Source organism: Sorex fumeus, unplaced genomic scaffold (assembly GCF_029834395.1).
Source record: "Sorex fumeus unplaced genomic scaffold, SorFum_2.1 ptg000063l, whole genome shotgun sequence".
NCBI classification, from domain to species: Eukaryota; Metazoa; Chordata; class Mammalia; order Eulipotyphla; family Soricidae; genus Sorex; species Sorex fumeus.
The window spans coordinates 73218220-73235577 of NW_026606120.1; the positions used below are offsets into that span (position 1 = coordinate 73218220).

At 60.1% G+C, this 17358-nt stretch overlaps 1 protein-coding gene across 2 annotated transcripts; it reads right to left on the reverse strand.

Annotated features, from left to right (window-relative positions):
- Positions 1-2786: 2786 nt before the first annotated feature.
- STAC2 (SH3 and cysteine rich domain 2) lies at positions 2787-16388 on the reverse strand. Of its 2 annotated transcripts, XM_056128038.1 has the most exons (12): positions 15860-16388; positions 8853-8957; positions 8651-8705; positions 8232-8329; positions 8028-8118; positions 6363-6475; positions 6216-6288; positions 6072-6133; positions 5621-5718; positions 5341-5392; positions 4925-5062; positions 2787-3324 (listed from the first exon to the last, which is right to left on the reverse strand). In XM_056128038.1, exons 1-12 carry the CDS (start codon positions 15947-15949, stop codon positions 3220-3222), a joined length of 1080 nt encoding a protein of 359 aa, XP_055984013.1. In that variant the 5' UTR covers positions 15950-16388; the 3' UTR covers positions 2787-3219. The 2 variants fall into 2 exon arrangements, with proteins under 2 accessions (XP_055984013.1, XP_055984012.1); XM_056128037.1 differs by having other exon boundaries at positions 8651-8957.
- Between the last annotated feature and the right edge of the window lie 970 nt (positions 16389-17358).

Genomic DNA, 17358 nt, shown 5'->3' on the forward strand with positions numbered 1-17358 from the left:
CTAAGTTAGGGGGGTGCAGGGGTTTGGCATGGGAGCTGAGCTAGGAAGTTAGAGACTGGATTCTGAGGCCGGCTGGACCAGGAATTGGCCTTGAGCCTCCTTATTGGCCTCCTCTGAGCCTCCTACCTAAAAAGGCAAGGTAGGAGCCTAGAGTTGTACAGCCCGTAGGACACTTGCCTTGCATGCAGCAGACCCCAGGTTCAATCACCAGCACCGCAGAGCATCCTCTGAGCACCCCTGGAGTGAAGCCTGAGTGCAGAGCTAGGAGTAAGCCCTGATCACCACTGGGTGTGGTGTGACTCATAAAAAAAATAAAATGCTGGCAGAAAGGGGGTGGTATTTTTAGGAGTACTGGGTAAAGCTTCTTGACTTACATGTGGTCAACCCTGGTTTGATGCCTGCATATAGTGCCTCAAGCACAGAACCAAAAGTGATCCCTAAGCACCACCAGTCCAACGCAAACCCCTGCCACTACTAGGGGCTGGAGTGATAGTACTGCATGTAGGGCATTTGCCTTGCATGCAGTTCATCCCTGACACCGATATGGTTTCCCGAGCACCACCAGGAATAATTCCCCGGTGCAGAGCCAGGAGTAAACCTTGAGAATTGCTGTGTGTGCCCCCCCAAAAACAAACAAACAAAAAGCCAAGGTATAAAAGAGGCAAGGTCAGGCACACGCTCAAAGGGCTGGACGATGGACAATGCTTTACACACAGGATCCTGGGTTCTAGCCCTGCTACTAAATGATCCTCTGGGCTTGCCAGGAATGACCCCTGAGCCATGAGCCTGGCAGTAGTTTTCCTCCCTCAGCACTGTCAGGTGTGGCCTAACAAACAAAATAGAACAAAAAGTGAGAACTGGATAATCAATCTTTTTTTTTTCTTTCTGGGTCACACCCAGCAATGCACAGGGGTTACTCCTGGCTCTGCACTCAGGACTTATTCCTGGTGGTGCTTGGGGGGCCGAAGATCGAACTCGGGTCGGCCGTATGCAAGGCAAACACACTACCCGCTGTGCTATCACTCTAGTCCTGGGATAATTAGTCTTGCCTCAGTTTCTTCCTTCGAGAAAGGGGTACACCACCCCTCCCTTGGGATCCAGGAGAGCCTTAAACCAAATTTAGCTCCTGGCATAGTTCCAGGTTCCCCCTCTTGAAGTGATTTGCCCTCTCAGCTGGGTTTGTGAGCCTTATATCCACTACCACGGGCGAGGGGGGGGGGGAGGGGGTTGTCTAGGAAGGACCTCCTACAAAGCTACAAGACCTACCCCGGATGAGCTTCCCTGGAGTCCTAGGGGACTTTCTAGGACCTTTCCTGGGGAGGGACTCAAGGTATGCTCCCACTTGACCTCCCTTGTTTTGGGGGGCCAGAACCCCTGAGGCTCAGGATGGGGGGGTACCTGCCGTCCCCTCCCCCCACGCTGTGTGTTCTGGCACCCCCCCTGCGCCCGCCTCTCCCTCCCTTGCTGCTCCCCTCTGCCTATAAATAGCCCTGGACGTGATGATGACGCGGGCAGCGGCGGGAGGGGGCAGCGGGAGGGGCAGCCAGCCCGGGGAGCAGGTGGGTGGCGGGCACCGGGGCGGGAGGGGCGCCGCCGGCTCCTCGCTGCCAGTCTCCCGATGACGGGCGTGATTGAGTCATCTCAGGTCCCATCGTCCCAGCCACCGCCACCGCGTTGTTTCTGCGGGCGAGCGCACCGGGGCTGCAGCGGGCGGAGGCTGATCTAGGCGGGGTCAGACACGTGGCGCACCCCTCTCCAGGCGCAGGTCCCAGGTGGCACCCCAGCCGCCCCAACTCCTCCGCGCTCTAGCTCGGGTCCTAATGCGTCATCCCCCCTCCCCCCCACAACTGCGCACCTTGACTGACGGTAGTGGGGTGCAGTAGGACCCTGAAACGCCTGGCCAGCCCCCTCTCCCCCACCCCACTCCTTGCTCCACTCCTTGTCTGGCCCAAGCACACACACCTCAGACAGGCTGAGACCAGAAACATTTAATTAGGAGTCTGGGGGCTCCGCACTCCCCCCGCAGACCCATCATGCAGCCTCATGTACAGTGGGCAAGGGGCCCGCCCCGGGGGTGTTGCTGGGGGGGGGCCTCATGGCAGCAAACAGGGCAGTGTGACTTCTCCCACTGCAGTGTGGGGGAGGGCAAGTGGGGGGGGCAGTGGGCAGGAAGCAGTGTCCCTCCCCCTGGTGAGAGGATGTGCCCAGGATAGGGGTGGCATTGGCTGGCATGATCAGGGCACAAAAAGGAGGCTTTGAGCTTGGGAGGAGAGGCGGGCACCAGAGGGGTCTCCTTCGTGTGTCGGCCTCCCCCAGAGCCCCCCTTCTTTTCCTGGTGGCATAGGAGAATTTCTGCTTTCCTGCGCCCCCTCTTCCTCCCCTGCTCTGTGGCCAGGACACAGCTGATGCAGCCAGAAAGGGGACAGTAACCGGACAGTCCCGAGAGCTGGGGCAGGGCGATGGGAGGTCAGGGCCAGGGACTCCCAGGCAGAAACTGGGGAGCCTTGGTGCCCCCCTCATGGGTCCTGCCTCTAGGGACTCCCAGTCTCCCAACTGTGAAATGGGGCTGCTTGATCGAGCATGGGTCGGTTTTGTGCTCTCTGTGGGGACCGCTCTTGGGTGTCCTTCTGCCATCGACCAGGAGGACTGGTCCTCATGAAGGGCCAGTCGCGGTGAGCCCCACCCCGTCTGCCCAGGTTTCAAGTAATGGGAGCGGGTCCCACAGAACTTTCCTGAGAATTGATGGCTGGGAGGGCTGAGTAGCGCCCCCGCCCCCCCACCCCCCACCCCCCCCCCCGCAGGTGCTGTCCTGTCCAGAGAGACCCCATGCCCCCGAGGTCAGCCACGGGTCACACACATAGACCCAAGCAGGGGTTCTGTGGGGACAGGTGGGCACATGCAAGGGGCACAGGAAGACTCTCGGAAGCAGCAATGGGGGTGTCCCTTGAACACCCCCCAGGGCTGGACTTGGAATGGCCACTGGGCGGGGGTCCCTGAGCCCTGTGGGGTCTCCCTGGAGCTTTCCCACTCCCTCCCATTTTCTCCTCCCCCAATTCCCAGAGGAGTAACCCCCCCAAAATAAAACCTTCCTGCAGGAGAAGGCCCCAGGCCAGGTGAACTCCCTAGATGAGACGCAGATGGGGGAGCCAGGACCCCCTGTCAGGGCCAGGAGCGAGGCTGGGATGTGCAGGAAGGGCATCTGGCCTCCCTGGGCTTCTCTCAGATCTCTGTCAGGGCGTCGGCTGGCACCAGGCCCCGCTTCTTGCCACTGCTCACGCGAATGAAGCCATCAGCGTCCTTGCTCCTGCCCACGCCTACACAGATCTGTGCAGAGACACGCACTGAGGCCAGTCCAGCTGTCCCGCGGGGGTGCCAGGGGCCCACCAGGGGGAGGAGGCCAGGAACCAGGGCTGAGGGCACAAGTACAGCAGCTAGAGGGAGCACTAGCAGGCCCCGGGCCACGGCCCCTCAGCACAGAGGAGGGAACAGGTCAAAGGCCTTGCCCAAGCTTGCAACTAGACAGAGCCAGCTTAGGACTGAGCCTCTGAGGGCCGGAAACGCGACAGTTCCGGCTTTGTGAACCCGACTCATGGCCCTCGAACATCTCCATTTCCAGGGTCCTGAAACGAGCCTCGAGGCTCCTACTCCACTGTCCCTCCTTTCTCCAAGACCCCTCTCTAAGGCAATAAGCCCCTTCCTCTGTAGGACACCCAATTTCCCAGCAGATGGCAGGAGGGCCCTGCCTTGCCCCTGCTTTTTCACACGCCCCCAACTTTCTCCCCCAGCAAGCTCCCCCAGTCCTTCCCCCTTTTCAGGACCCTGTCCCATCTCAGGACCCCCCTCCTCAGGACCTTCTCTTTCTTCAGACCCTCCCTATTCCCCTCCTCTTCGGGGGCCCTCCCCGCCTCAGGGCCTGCCCTCCGCCCTCAGGACCCGCCCCACCTCAAGACCCTCCCCTTCTTGAGAAGACCCTCCTCAGGATCCGCCCTCTCCTTCCCGGCTCCTCAGGACCCGCTCTTCCCCTTCCTTGGTTCCTTCCACTTCTTCAGGACAGCCCCCTTCTCAAGACCCAACCTCCTCTGGGCCCTCCCCCTCCTCCGGGCCCTCCCCCTCCTCAGGGCCCGCCCCCTCCTCAGGATCCGCCCCCTCCTCAGGGACCGCCCCTCCTCAGGGCCCTCCCCTCCTCAGGGCCCTCCCCTCTTCAGGACCCTCCCCCTCCTCAGGGTCCTTCCCTCCTCAGGACCCGCCCCCTCCTCAGGGCCCTCCCCCTTCTCAGGGCCCGCCCCTTCTTCAGGACCCGCCCCCTCCCCTCCGCAGGTCCCTCCCCTCCTCAGGGTCCGCCCCCTCCGCAGGGCCTGCCCCCTCCTCAGGGACCTCCCCTCCTCAGGACCCTCCCCTCCTCAGGGCCCTCCCCTCCTCAGGACTCTCCCCCTTCTCAGGGCCCGTCCCTTTTTCAGGACCCGCCCCCTCCTCAGGGCCCTCCCCCTCCTTGGTACCCTCCACTTTCTCAGGACGGCCCCTCAAGACCCGCCCTCCTCCGGGCCCTCTCCCTTCTCAGGGCCCGCCCCTTCTTTAGGACCCGCCCCCTCCCGGCCTCAGGTTCCTCCCCTCCTCAGGACCCTCCCCTCCTCAGGGCCCGCCCCCTTCTCAGCAAGGCCCGCCCCTCCTCAGGACCCGCCCCCTCAGGGCGCTTCCCCCTTCTCAGGGCCTGCCCCTTCTCAGCAGGGCCCGCCCCTCCTCAGGGCCCTCCCCCTCCTTGGTACCCTCCACTTCCTCAGGACGGCCCCTCCTCAAGACCCGCCCACCTGAGGGCCCGCCCCTCCTCAGGACCCTCCCCCTTCTCAGGGCCCGCCCCTTCTTCAGGGCCCGCCCCTCCTGCCCTCAGGGCCCGCCCTCCGCCAGCTGGTCCCCCTCTCCAGCTCACCTGGTTCTCCTTCAGGCTCATGTAGCCCTGCTCCTTGTTCCCGGAGAAGGGTTGGCAGCAGCGCCAAACACTCTCACCTGGCCTCACTCGCTGCACAAAATTGGCTGGGAAGAAGCCAACCCGGTCGCCAATCTTGCCCTGGGGACGAGGCTGGCAGTGAGCACCGCTCCCCCCTTCCTCCTCGGCTTTCTCTAGACCCAGTCCCCCCTCAGAGCCACTGTCCTCCAGTTGCCCTCCAGATGCCGGGCTCTCAGTGGTTCTTCTGGCTGGGGAGGGCACGAGGTGGGCAGAGGGACACGGCTGCGGCGGGGAGCGAGCTGAAAGGGAGGGTCCAGAACTTGACAGGGCAAAGGGCCGGAGGACGAGGGCTGCTAAGGTGGCTACCAGGGTGCTCCCACTGCCCCCCACCTAGTCACCTTCCACCAGTCCTCGTTAGAGTCGTCCACCAGCATGATCCGGTCTCCAGGCCTGGGGAGGACAGAGCTGGGCAGCACAACGGGCAGGAGGGACCCGTCCTCTGCGTCCTGCTGCCCCGCGCGCCCCCTTAGCTGGGAAGAACGCCCTCCAACACAGGGCCTGGACAGGGCCGGGCACACACATCAGCGGCCACTCTGGGGGGCTCTTAGCCGGAAGTGAGCAGTGAGGAAGAGCTCCGGGGGCTGGGAGGACTAGCCCTGCGGTGGGCTGGGGACTCACTGCAGAGCCAGATCGTTGTTCTCCTGAGGCAGGAACTTGTAGATGGCCACGTAGGAGTACATGGGCCCCACATCCTTCCGCACGGCGGGTTTGGGGGCCTGTGGGGAAGCTCTGGGTGAGTAGGGGGAGCACCCCACGCCCTCACGCTATCTGTCATCCTCCTGTCCTGTGTCCAGTGGGGACGGGGGCCCTGAGTGATTGCTGGAGCACTATCCATTGTCCCTGACAATGGCCCTGCCGCCTGCTGCGCGCACCCTCCCCGGGGTGCTGGGCACTGGGGCACCCGTGAGGGACGGTGAGACCAGCTGCAGCCTGGAGCCACTGTTCCTCGGCGAGCAGGAGTGGGCTTGTGGCCGGACGTTGGGTGCACCCCAAACTCTCCAGGACACCCCCATCTGCACCTGGGAGAGGCCACGCCCCCTCCCCCCGACGCCCGCACGCACAGCCTCACCTGCTGCCCAGGGCTCCTCTCCTCTGGGCCTGACCCTTCGCTCTCCGCAGGGGCTGCGAACACTGGACAGGTCAGGGCGGGTGAGAGGCAGCAGGAGCGGGCCCAGATCTGGGTCCCGGGCCCGCTCTGGCCCTCCCCACTCACCGCTGTCCCCAGGGCCGTCTTCTGAGCTGCGGATGCTGCCTTCGCCGTCCTCTGTCAGCTCATCCCGCTCGCTCTGGGGGCCGGGGGCGTGGTCAGTCCCGACCACGCCCCTCAAGGAGCCCCGTCCCTCCCCGCTGCCCCGCCTACCAGGCTCCTTGTTGGGGACTCAGAGGTGCTGCTGAAGCTGGAGCGGTTCATCAGGGCCAAGGAGGTGCCGTAGCGCAGCGTCTCGTAGACGGGATCCACCTTCCCGCTGGCCCCTGCCGAACAGGCACCGGGGCGGGCACCTCCGCTCAGGTCCGGACCAGAGAGCTGCTTGCCTGCCTCGCTCTTCCCTAAAGCCCGATCTGAGCCTGGCGTCCAACAGGACCGCCCCAGCTCAGGATGCCGGTCCAGGCTTGAGTGCTGTATCTCCCCTTAGCCTGCTGCCCCTCAGCCCCGCGAGAGTTACTCTAGATTAGACGCTTTTTGGTGGAGGGAAGTACACGTGGGTTTGGTAGCTACTCCCAGCACAATGCTTGGGGCCCTCTAGCAAAGCTCAAGGGATCCTGGGGTGCCAGGGATTGAACCCCAGCCTCCAGCATGAAAAGTCTGTGTTCCAGCAATCACTCAGGGCCCCCATCAACCTTCAGCCCTCCCTTTCCCATTCTCCTCAATCACTCCATCACCTAGTCTACCTCAAAAACAGTTTCTAGAACCTGCCCACTTCCCTTTATCTCTAGTGACTAGCCCAGTCTGAGCTACCAAACTCTCTGAGCAACCAAGACAGCTATCTTCTTCCACTCCAGCTCCTCTCATCCCCCTGGGCAGCCAGATACTCTCAGAGTAAAGTCCAAAGAACAAAGCCAGAGTACAGCAGGTGAGGCCTTGCACAGAACTGACCCAGGTTCAACACCCCCCCACCGCAAAAAAAAAAAATAAAAAATAGTAAGTTGGGAGGCAACATCCAACAGTGCCTAGAGCTGTGTGACTCTGTGCTCAGGGATCATTCCTAGTGGGGCTCAGGGGACCAATATGGGGTACCAGAGGTTGAACTGTGTGCAAGTCGAGTGCCTTAACTGCACCAGCCAAATATTTTAAAAGAGAAAAAGGCCTAGAGCAATAGTACAATGGGGAGAGTGCTTGCCTTGCATGCATTGATCCAGGTTCAATCCCTGTCACCCCGTATGATCCCCCAGAGCACCCCCAGGAGTAATCCCTGAGCACAGAGGCAGGACTAAGTCCTGAGCACTGACAGGTGTGGCCCCCAAATAAATAAAAGCAAAGGCCAGACTGGGCCCCAAGGCTTTGCTCGCTCCCCTTGCCCCCTGCTCCCCCTCATAGCACAGCTCCTCACTGGCTGTCTCCTGCAGCCCCAGCCTTGCCACCTTCTCTTGAACTCCCTCCCCATTCTCGCCTTGCCACCCCTGCCCACATATTTTGTTCCTGTCTCTGGAAAACCTTGGCTGGCGGCTCTGGGTGTTGGAGGGTGCTGCTTCTCCTCTATCCCCTCTCTGTGAGGCACCCCCGCCTCGGTGATGGAGGATGAATTTATCTGTTATCTGCTCCTCTCTCATTTCCCTTACCAGCCCATGCATTCCACCTTCTTCCATGCTATCTCCCATGTCTAGCATTGCCTGGCACTTAGGAGGTGCTTAATAAAGTGCTTGTGGAATGAATAAGTGGATGACTGAAAGAACAAAACTCTCTACTGAGACAGAAGCATCCAGTGGGGCCTGGAATCTGTACCTCATTTCTTGTTCGAAGGGCATGTGGGTTTCTTATCCTAGCCCAGGAGGATCAGGGACCTGGGGCGGAGGAAGGGACACTCACCCGTGGGTGGTGACTCTTTGCTGGTGGCACACGCTGGCAGTGGCTCGTGCACCAGGAGTGGGGAACTGAAGTTGCGGCGAAAGGAGGTGGACTGTGGCAGGAAGGATGGAGAGAAAGGGAGTGGTCACAGCCCACCAGAGCATGGTGCTCCCCGAGATGGTGGTCCTGGGGCCACTCAGTGAGCTCTCCCCACTCAGCACTCACCGTCTTGCCTGGGCATTGCTGGTGCGAGAGCTCCTCAGAGCACCAGAGGTGGACACTGACTTTGCATGTCTTACAGCGCAGGCCCTGCTTGGAGTTGCCTAGGGGGAACCGGGTTTGCCAAGGGAGGATGCGCCCATGGGGAGGAGCAAAGGAGGCTGTGCTAGGACTGGGGACAGTGGCAGAGCGTGGGTCACCCTCAGGCCAATCTCTAGGTCTAGTGTCTACCCAGCACACTTTGGGGCATGAGCTGGCACCGAAGCTCGGGATTTTTGGGATCCACATCATCGACCCCCAAACCCTCCTCCAACCCTTCCAGGCACATTTCTCCACTCAGGAGGAGGGGCACAGGTTGAGGCCCGCTCCCCAAACTCCCCCCACCCCAACGTCCACCCTGTCCAGCTCAGGGCCCAGGCACCTACCCACGACGAGCTGGTGGCACAGCTCACAGGGGCTGGCACGCTTGAAGACGTATTCCTGGAAGCTGTGCAGCCTCAGGGGTTTGAGCGGTGCCAGGGGGCGGGGTACTGGGCAAGGGGAGGGTGCCGGGGTGGATAGGCCCCTGTCTGTGGATGCGGTGGGTGGGGAGGGTGGGGGTAACGGGGTGGGGGGCGTCAGCAGCACCTCGGTGGGGCACTTGAGCTCCGAGCCCGAGCGAAGGAAGAAGTTCTCCACACTCTTGCTCCGGAGGATGGTCCTGAGGGACAGGGACCGCTTGAACCGCTGGAGCTAAGTGAGGAAGAGGGGCTGTGAGGGACTGCCGGCTGGTCAGTGGCCATGAGTGGACTAAGGGCTACAGGGGAGAGAAGTATAAAAAAAGTAGCAATCAAGTTCCAGAAGGGGGGCCTCAGTCCAGCGACCAGTCTAGGGGCCAGGCAGTCAGCTTTCCTGAGTTTAGTTCTGGTTAGACAGGCACAGTTAGGAGTGGTGGGGACCGTGGCAAACTAGATGTCCAGGAGTAGCTCCTGGTCTCCTCTAGGAGGGGCTCATTCATATGCTAACCGAATGCTGCCAGCTTTTCCAGTTTTTCAAAACTTTGTTTTTTTGTTTGTTTGTTTTTGCTTTTTGGGTCACACCAGGTGATGCACAGGGGTTATTCCTGGTTCTGCACGAAGGAATTACCCCTGGCAGTGCTCAGAGGACCATATGAGATGCTGGGAATCAAATCCGGGTCGGCCGCTTGCAAGGCAAATGCCCTACCTGCTGAGCTATTGCTCCAGTACCCCCCCTTTTTTTTTAATGACAGGGATCAAGTCAGGAGTTTCACACATGCAAAGCAAAGCTCTAGGGGTCAGAGCAGTACAGTGGGGAGGGTGTTGGCCTTGCACGAGGCTGATAAGTCACATGATATTCCTAGTATGGCATGATCCAATAAGCACTGCCTGGTGCGGCCTCTGTACCAGTCCCCAGCACCACTGCACCCAGGCACTGAATGTCAGGCTGGCATAGGCAGGTAAGGGTAAGTACTGCTGGGAGTGGCTTCAGGGCCCCCTGATATTCCCCCTATCAAAATCTCTCCAGGGCCAGAAAGATAACTGACTGAGGGAGTCCAGGGTTCCATCTTCAACACTGCCTGAACCCTTAGGTACTACTGGGAGTGACCCTGAGCACAGAGTCAGAAGCAGCTGACCTCCCCAGCATTTCTGGGTGTGGCCTCCCAAACGAGAAATATAACAAAACACAAAATTCAAATCTCTCCAGCACATGCCTGGAATTATCTCCTTATCATCCCAGCCCTGCCCCTGTTCTGGCCCAGCACCCCAAATCCAGCCTGCCCTTCTTTCCCACCACCTGCTGGGAGGTGAACACTGACCCACAAGGCCACAGGCTCTTGCCTCTGAACTGCCCGCAGATGTGCTTGTCCTCTCTCTTCTTTCTACCCTCCCTCCTGAGAGGAGCCACTGACCCTGGGGTGGCCAAGCCAATCAAGGCCCCTCAGAAGACAGTTAGTCCCCCCCACACCCCACACCCCTCCAGGGCAGGGACAGTGGCTTCCAGTCCCTGGGGGCAGAGTCCCAGAGCGGGTGCTTTGGGGATGTTTGCTGAGCCCAAGACAAGGGAACGGCTGGAATCCAGAACTTCTCAAGCCCCATGAATTCTGGTCCCCTGATGTATCGCATCTATTGCTCAGTCCCCAGTGAGGGCGGGAAACTTCTTTTCCCCAAATCCTTGGCCGCTATTTTTATTATATTTTGTTGTTGTTGCAGTGCCAGGAACCAAACTCAGGGTCTCACAGACACGAGGCAAATGCTCTCACCCTGAGTTCCTTGCTGGCTCTTCAGACCCTTGCCCCTTTCCTCTCCCGTTGAAAGGTTCTTTCTTGCCCCCCACCCTTGGACCCTTTTGACCAGTGATGGATAAAGGGAACCAAAGGCCTGGCTTCAGGCAGAGACTTGGCCTGTGTTCCCAGCTGGCATGCTGGACCGCCAGCCTGCCAAGTAAATAGAGTGGTGGCCCCTTCAGCCCTCAGGGAGACCAGCAGGCAGCAGGCTGGAGGGGCAGCAGAGAGGGGGAGATGTTTGGGCACCAGGCAGACTCTGGTGTGCCAGCTGGGAGGCCAGAGCCCTGGGCTGCCTGGCACAGAGAGTAGCCCAGCTCCTTCCAAATCCAGCTTACTGGGCAGCACTGTGGGTGTCTGTGTGTGTGAGAGGCAAGGCCCCCAGATGGCCAGGGGGACAATTAATTAGAACCCGAATGTGCTCTAGGGACTGAATGAAGATCTGAGGGCTCTGATCTAGCCAGAAAGGTGAGCAAAATACAGGTCTGGTGCCGAGCGCACAGAGGATACTGGTCCCTTGTCGGGGTATGGACAAAAGGAGGCTGCTGCTTGAAGGAACATCATTTCCTGTCTCAGTCTCAGTTTCCCCATATCTGAGAGAAAGAAGGCAGTTCGAATGCTCTCTAAGCAACATAGTCTCTGGTTTCAAAAAGCAAAAATAGAGTGATAGTACAGTTGATAGGGCTGTTGCCTTGCACGTGGTTGACCTGGGTTCAGTCCCCTGGGTTCATCTCATATGGTCCACTGAGAACCGACAGAAGTAATTCCTGAATGCAGAGCTGGGAGAACCCCAGAGCATTGCCGGGTATGACACCAAACTAAAAACAAAACAAAACAAAAGCAATGATAGAAGACTGAAGAGATAGAACAGCAGGGAACTGGAGCGATAGCACAGCAGGTAAGGCGTTTGCCCTGCACATGGCTGACCCGGGTTCAATTCCCAGTACCCCATATGGTCCCCCGAGCACTGCCATGCACTGCAATTACTGCTCATGCACTGTAATTCCTGAGTGCATGATCCAGGAGTAACCCTTGTGCATCGCCGGGTGTGACCCCCCCAAAAAAGATAGAACAGCAGGTAGAGCATTTGTCTCATATGCAGCTGACCTGAGTTTGGTCTCCTACACCCTGTGTGACTCTTGAGCCCCACCAGGAGTGATCCTTGAGGACTGAACTAAGAGTAAGCCCTGAGTACCACCTGGTGTGGTCCTAAAAGCAAATAAACCAACCAAAAAAAGCAAAAATGCTTTATTAAAAAGCAAAAATGACAAGTATTAAGGTGAGGATGAGGTTCAGCTGTAGAGCACTTGCCTTGCATGGGTGAGGCCCAGGGTTCAGTTTCTGGCACCGTGAAAATAAACAGAAGTCAAGGAGATAGTACAGTCGGGAAGTGGGGGGGAGGGGGTGCTTGCCTTGTATACAGACAATTCTGGTTTGATCTCCAATACCCATTGCAGTCCCCTGAGTTCTGCCAGGAGCGATCCTGGGGTTCAGAGCTGGGAAGAAGCCCTGAGCATTGTCACAAGTCCCCAAACGAAACCAAGAACGGGGCCAGGGATATGCCTCTTTTAAATAATGAAAGAAAGAGAGTGAAACAGCTCAAAAGGCTGGAGCACATGCTTACACGCTTTGTGAATGGGAGCTCTGAGGTGGGCCTTTGGAGTGAGCACCACGCCTGGGAGCAGCCCCAAGCACCATGGGTGTGATCCAAAAAAACCAACTATGAGCATAAACTTTATTCTTATTTTGTGTTTTTGTTTGTTTTGCCAAGCCTGGGATTGAACCCAGAACCACAGGACCACAGAGCCACAGAGCCACAGAGCCCTAAAACAGAAACACATGAATACAACAAGGGGTGGTAGTTGCCAGAACACTGGAGTGGAACCAGTGTGTCCGAACTAAAAAGCATCTCAATCCTGGCAGGACCGTGATTGCCCAGGAGGCAGTCAGGCTCACGGGGAGGTGGGGGAGGGGAATCAGCACGAATCCTCAGCTGGTACGTGGCAGTGCCAGTGGCCTTGGCTGTTGGACTCAGAAAGCTAGGAGCCATCCTCGGCCCTGGCAGGGTCCCTACGTTGTTTGTGGATTTGTCTCCCAGGTCCAGAGAGAAATTTAGGACCAGACGGGATGCTCCAGCCACACGCCCTCCTGACAGTCAGGTTCTGTGACGGCTAGACACCTCTTTCCACCCGAAGCGCCCGTCCCTGGGGACAGTCGCTCCATCTCTGGGCAGCTGCACTCCCGGGCAGTGCTTCCCTATTTAGAAATGTGCTCCCTCCGATTTTTGCGTATTAGTGCATGTTCTTCCAGAAAAAGCTCCTCCCTCTGGGACCCACCAGCTCTTCCAGCAGGTGAAGACATCACCACGTCCCTTCACAAGGCCACCACGATCACAGCCATCCTCATCACTGATTTCAAGCCTCCTTCTTCAGTCTGTGCCCTTTCCTGGTTCCCCGTGGCCTCAGGGCCAAGCACCAACTTGGAGGGTACCAGAAGCCTCTGGAACAGAATGTTCCGCAGCCCCGGGGCAGCCCCAGCTCAGCTCTGCTAGCTTGAGCCGTGGGCCCAGCAGGTCCCCAGAGAGTGGAGGAGCAAGAATGAACGGCACCCACCTTGGGTGGCAGGCAGAAAACAAGGGCCATGGCCAGGGCACCTCTGCCAGATAGCGCAATGCCTGCCCCCCAGAGACATTGGCCTGGCTCAGGTCCAACCTCACTTTAGCTGAATCTATCCTGGCAGGTGGGTCCACTTCTCAAATCTCTCATTCCAGGGAGGACCTAGCCCCATCCCTCCTAGTTATCATTTGGGCCCTCTCTTCTGGGCCCCTTCTCTGACATGGGGACCAAATTGTTATGTATTCTGTCCAGCTGCCCCCCAACCCCTTTTCCTTCCCCCCATTGCAGGGGCTTGTCTGGCCAGCTCCTGAGTGCCCCCACCCCAGGCCTGGTCGCTCACTTCTTTCCCTCACTTCCCGCCAGCTCCGGAAAGGACAGTCGGCAGCTGGTGGTGGGTGGTGGCAGGAGCTGACTCAGATGGCAGAGCTGGCATGGCAGGGTCCTCCCAAGGATGGCACCAAAGTGGGGGGGGAATGGCAGGCCAGAAATGGGGGACAGGGTGGGAATCTGAGAAGGCAATGCTGGCAGGAGGGGGGCAGTCATAGTGTGACTGGTATGACACCCCATTGCAGGATAGGATAGCAGGGCTGGCAAGAAATGCCCTGGAGCCCCAGATGCTGATGAAAAATTGGGAATGTTGGCTTCACCCCTTGATTAACATCAGCACCCCCTTTCCAGCACAACCTTGATCTGATTTGGCAAAGTTCTTCCTCACCCTGACAGTCTGCAGATGAGCGTTGCTGGGACAGGTCAAAATGGTGCTGGTGGAAGGAAGCCAGCAGGTTGAATTCTCAGCCCCTCACTCAAAGGAGAAGTAGAGGGGAGGGGGCCGGGGTACAGCCGTAAGTGACCTTCTGGCTGCACAGAGGGCCCCCCCCGGATCCCTCAGTGGGTACCCAGCTCCCCTGCTCCCCTGTTCTGGGTTTTCTAGGTTCCATGCAGCAGGGCTAGCACTGGAGGGTCTGGGGGGGTGGTAGGCAGGGCAAGCTGCATTGACCCCCTCCCCTCCCCGCAGCTGAGCCAGCTCTGTGGTTTGCTGAGGCAGCACCTCCAGTCTCCTGCAGCTGCCAGCCAAGGAGGGGGCAGAGCCCAGCAGCCAGCCCGGGTGTGGGAAGCCCCCTGGCTTCTGGGAAGCGAGCGCTGGGGGATGAGTGGATAGCCCTCCAGCGAGCATTGAGAGCAGGGTCAAGGGAGCACAGCTGGGGTTCCGCTCCCAGGCCCCCGTTTTGGAAGAAGCTGTTCTGAAGATTCCAAGCAGCATCCTTCCATCCCACACTTGGATTGGGGGTGTGGTGTGGTTGGGGATATCTCAGGGGGGTCTTAACTCTGTGTCCCCAGAGTGCACACTATCCTAAAAGGCAACAAGAGAAAGTCAGGTGTGACTGGACAGTGCACCAAGTCCCTCTGATTTAGAGATGTGGAGCTACCTGGGGTGCCTTAGCTGGACCCCACCCTAGCCCTAGTCATCACTCCCTAGATGACCTTGACCTTGAATGAACTCTGATGGGGGACTATAGGAGGGGTTAAAGCAGACTGAAGTGGAATTATGGGCTCTGGATAGTGTAAAACCGAGTTAGAGCTACCAGGGGGAATCAGAGACCCCCGCCCCATTCCTGGTGCTCCCCTCTGAACAAAGCACCATGGTTTCAGGAGAGAGGAGGGGGTCTGCGGGGTGGGGAGGCTGGGGAACGCTCAGGGAGCTCTAGATTCAGCCCCCTTTTCACTGTCCTGGCCCAGGCCCACTTGGTCAGATGCTTCCAGGCAAATTTCCAGAGGGTCGGCAGCCAGTACCTAGAACTGGGGTGGGGGGTGTCCGAGTAGGGAGCCCAGAGGTTGAGGGTGAGCCCAGGCCTCCTACCAGCGCTGCAGCACGCGGAGTCTGACTCCTCCTGCCTTCACCGGGGAATAATTTATTCATTGCGACTCCCGCAGGAGTAACAATCATACATAATTAGGGTTAATTATGACATTCATTAATTATGATGACTTTTCTCTCTCTTTTTTTTCTTCTTTCCCGCCCGTCCTGCTCCCGGGGTGGGGCCGCTGGTCTTTCTGCTCTGGAGTCTCCAGTTCAGGCTCCCCCACCCCGGTCCCCGCCAGCGATGGCCCGATGGCCCGTGCTGCCGCAGCCCGGAGCGCGGACTCGCCAGCTGCGCACCCCCGGGCCGCGGTCTCGCCCGCCCGGGAGGGGGGAATGCAGGACTGCGGCGGGTCACAGACTCCCGGGGAGCCTCAGACACTTGGCAGAGCCCAGGGACCCCGGGAGGGACACGCGCAGAGACAACACGACAGAGACAAACAGGTTGTAGAGACACAATCGGAGAAGCCAGGCAAAGAGCGATCGCGACCTGGCGGGGCCGCGAGGGTGCGCCCTGCACGCACGCACGGCGCGTGCCCCGGTCGGCACCCGCACCCGCCGCGTCGGGTCCCCCCAGCAAAGCCCGCGGACCAGCTCCCCGGAGGGTCGCGCCCGCGCGGCGGCCCATCACGCGCGCAAGGGCGTGTCGTGCGGGTGCGCTGGGGGCGCCAGGCGGCCACTCGTCACCCACCCACTCTTCCGGGCCGCCCAGCGAGCGTGACCTCCCAGGCACCGGAGCCCCGCGACTGTGACCCCCCGCCCACGGGCAACACGAGCCCACCACGGTGGCCACCGCGTCGGGAGGAGGACGCGCGCGCGCGCCCTAAGGGCTCACCCGGCCGGGGGCCAGGCCATGAGCCCCCCTCCGCCCACGAGTTACCTTGGTTTCCTGGAGGGCAGAGATGGACCCCGGGGGGCTGTGGGTGGACGCGTCATCTGGTTCGTTCTCCTTCTCGCTCATTTCGGTCATGGTGGGGGACACAGGGGCAGAGAGGGTGCGGAGATCCGACGGCTGGCCCGCGGGGGGCAAGGTTGTGGGGTGGCGAGCGTCCCTCCGGGACCCCGAAACCCTCCTCCGAGACTGCCCCCACCCCCAAGAGAAACCCGCCTAGGCACAGGAGCCCCCTCTCCTCCCCGGCACTGGCCGGGAAAGTTCCCGGGTGGGCGGGTGACGGGGAGGAGCCGCGGGAGCCCGACGACCCCCGGGAATGAGGTGCGAGGGTCCGCAGAGGATGCTGCTCCCGGCCAGGGGAGGAGGGAAGCGGGCGCGCGGGGGATGAGCCGCGGGAGGCGGCGGTGTCGGTGTCCGGCCAGCTCCGCCGCGCTCTGCGCCCGCCCCCCACCCCCCGCCCCCTGCCGGCCCGAGCCCGGCACCCGGCGGCCCCTCCGCCCAGTCCTCGCCGCCCAACTTTGATTTAGGAGGTCGCCTGGGCCCGCCCCCTTCCCTCCGCCGCTCCCCCGCGCCGCTATGCAAATCAGCTGCTCGGCCATTGGCTCCCGCGGTGGCTCGGAGGGCCGAAGGGGCGGGGCCTGCGGGGGCTCGCCGGGATGGGGGCGGGGCTTCCGGGTAACTGACAGGCAAAACCAGGAATCGGGGTTTCCATTGCGCGCCCCGGGGGGCTCTACAAGATTGAGGCAGAGCTCATTTGAGCCTGGACCGCGTTGTTGGGGCAAAGAGAAACCCATGGGAGCTGCACCAGGGTAGCCAAGATCAAAGTTGGGACTTCCTCACTGAGAAGGCCTTTGGTGGAGGAAGCATGGGGACCTTCGCGCCCCTTTGGATGGCTCTGTCCTGGAGAGGACGTCTCCGAATGCACACAGCCTTGGACAGGAGGTAGGGGGTGCCTCAAGCTGAGAAGGGAAAGAGCTGTACAGGGAGTCTGGGCTTCAGAAGAAAAGAGGGACACGTCCACCTAAGGTGCCCAGCACCTTGGGCCTGAGACAGCACAAGGGCTTAAGGCACTGCACGTGTCTTGAACGTGTTGCCCTGGTTTGATCCCTGGAATATGGTCCCCTGAGTCCACCAGGAGTGACCCTGAACACAGATCCAGGAAGTGAGACACACCACACACACACACACACACACACACAGTCTCCAGGATCCACCACGAAAGTCTAGATTAGGGGTGGGAGAGGTGTTGGGGCTTCAGGGTGCTCTCTGAGGGTGCCTCTTATTCCTTTTTGAGAGACCACACTGTGGTGCTGGGGGCTACCTCTAGCAATGCTCAGGGGTCACTCTGCTCAGAGGACCACACAGTGCAGGGAATCAAACCAGGGTCTCTTCCATAAACCCTTGGCTCCGCTTCCCAGGTCCAGATGTACCCCTCCTAGTACACGCCACTTCCCGCTGTTTCCCCAAGTCTTTCCCTCTCTCTTCCC

Bases quoted from the DNA above. Each gene is read 5' to 3' on its own strand.
- STAC2 (XM_056128037.1), bottom strand. From the start codon at position 15,949: ATGACCGAAATGAGCGAGAAGGAGAACGAACCAGATGACGCGTCCACC. The intron at 8,119-8,231 runs GTGAGTGCTGAG...TTCCTGCCACAG, and splicing joins AGCAATGCCCAGGCAAGACG to TCCACCTCCTTTCGCCGCAA. The intron at 6,289-6,362 runs GTAGGCGGGGCA...CCCGGCCCCCAG, and splicing joins AGTCCCCAACAAGGAGCCTG to AGCGAGCGGGATGAGCTGAC.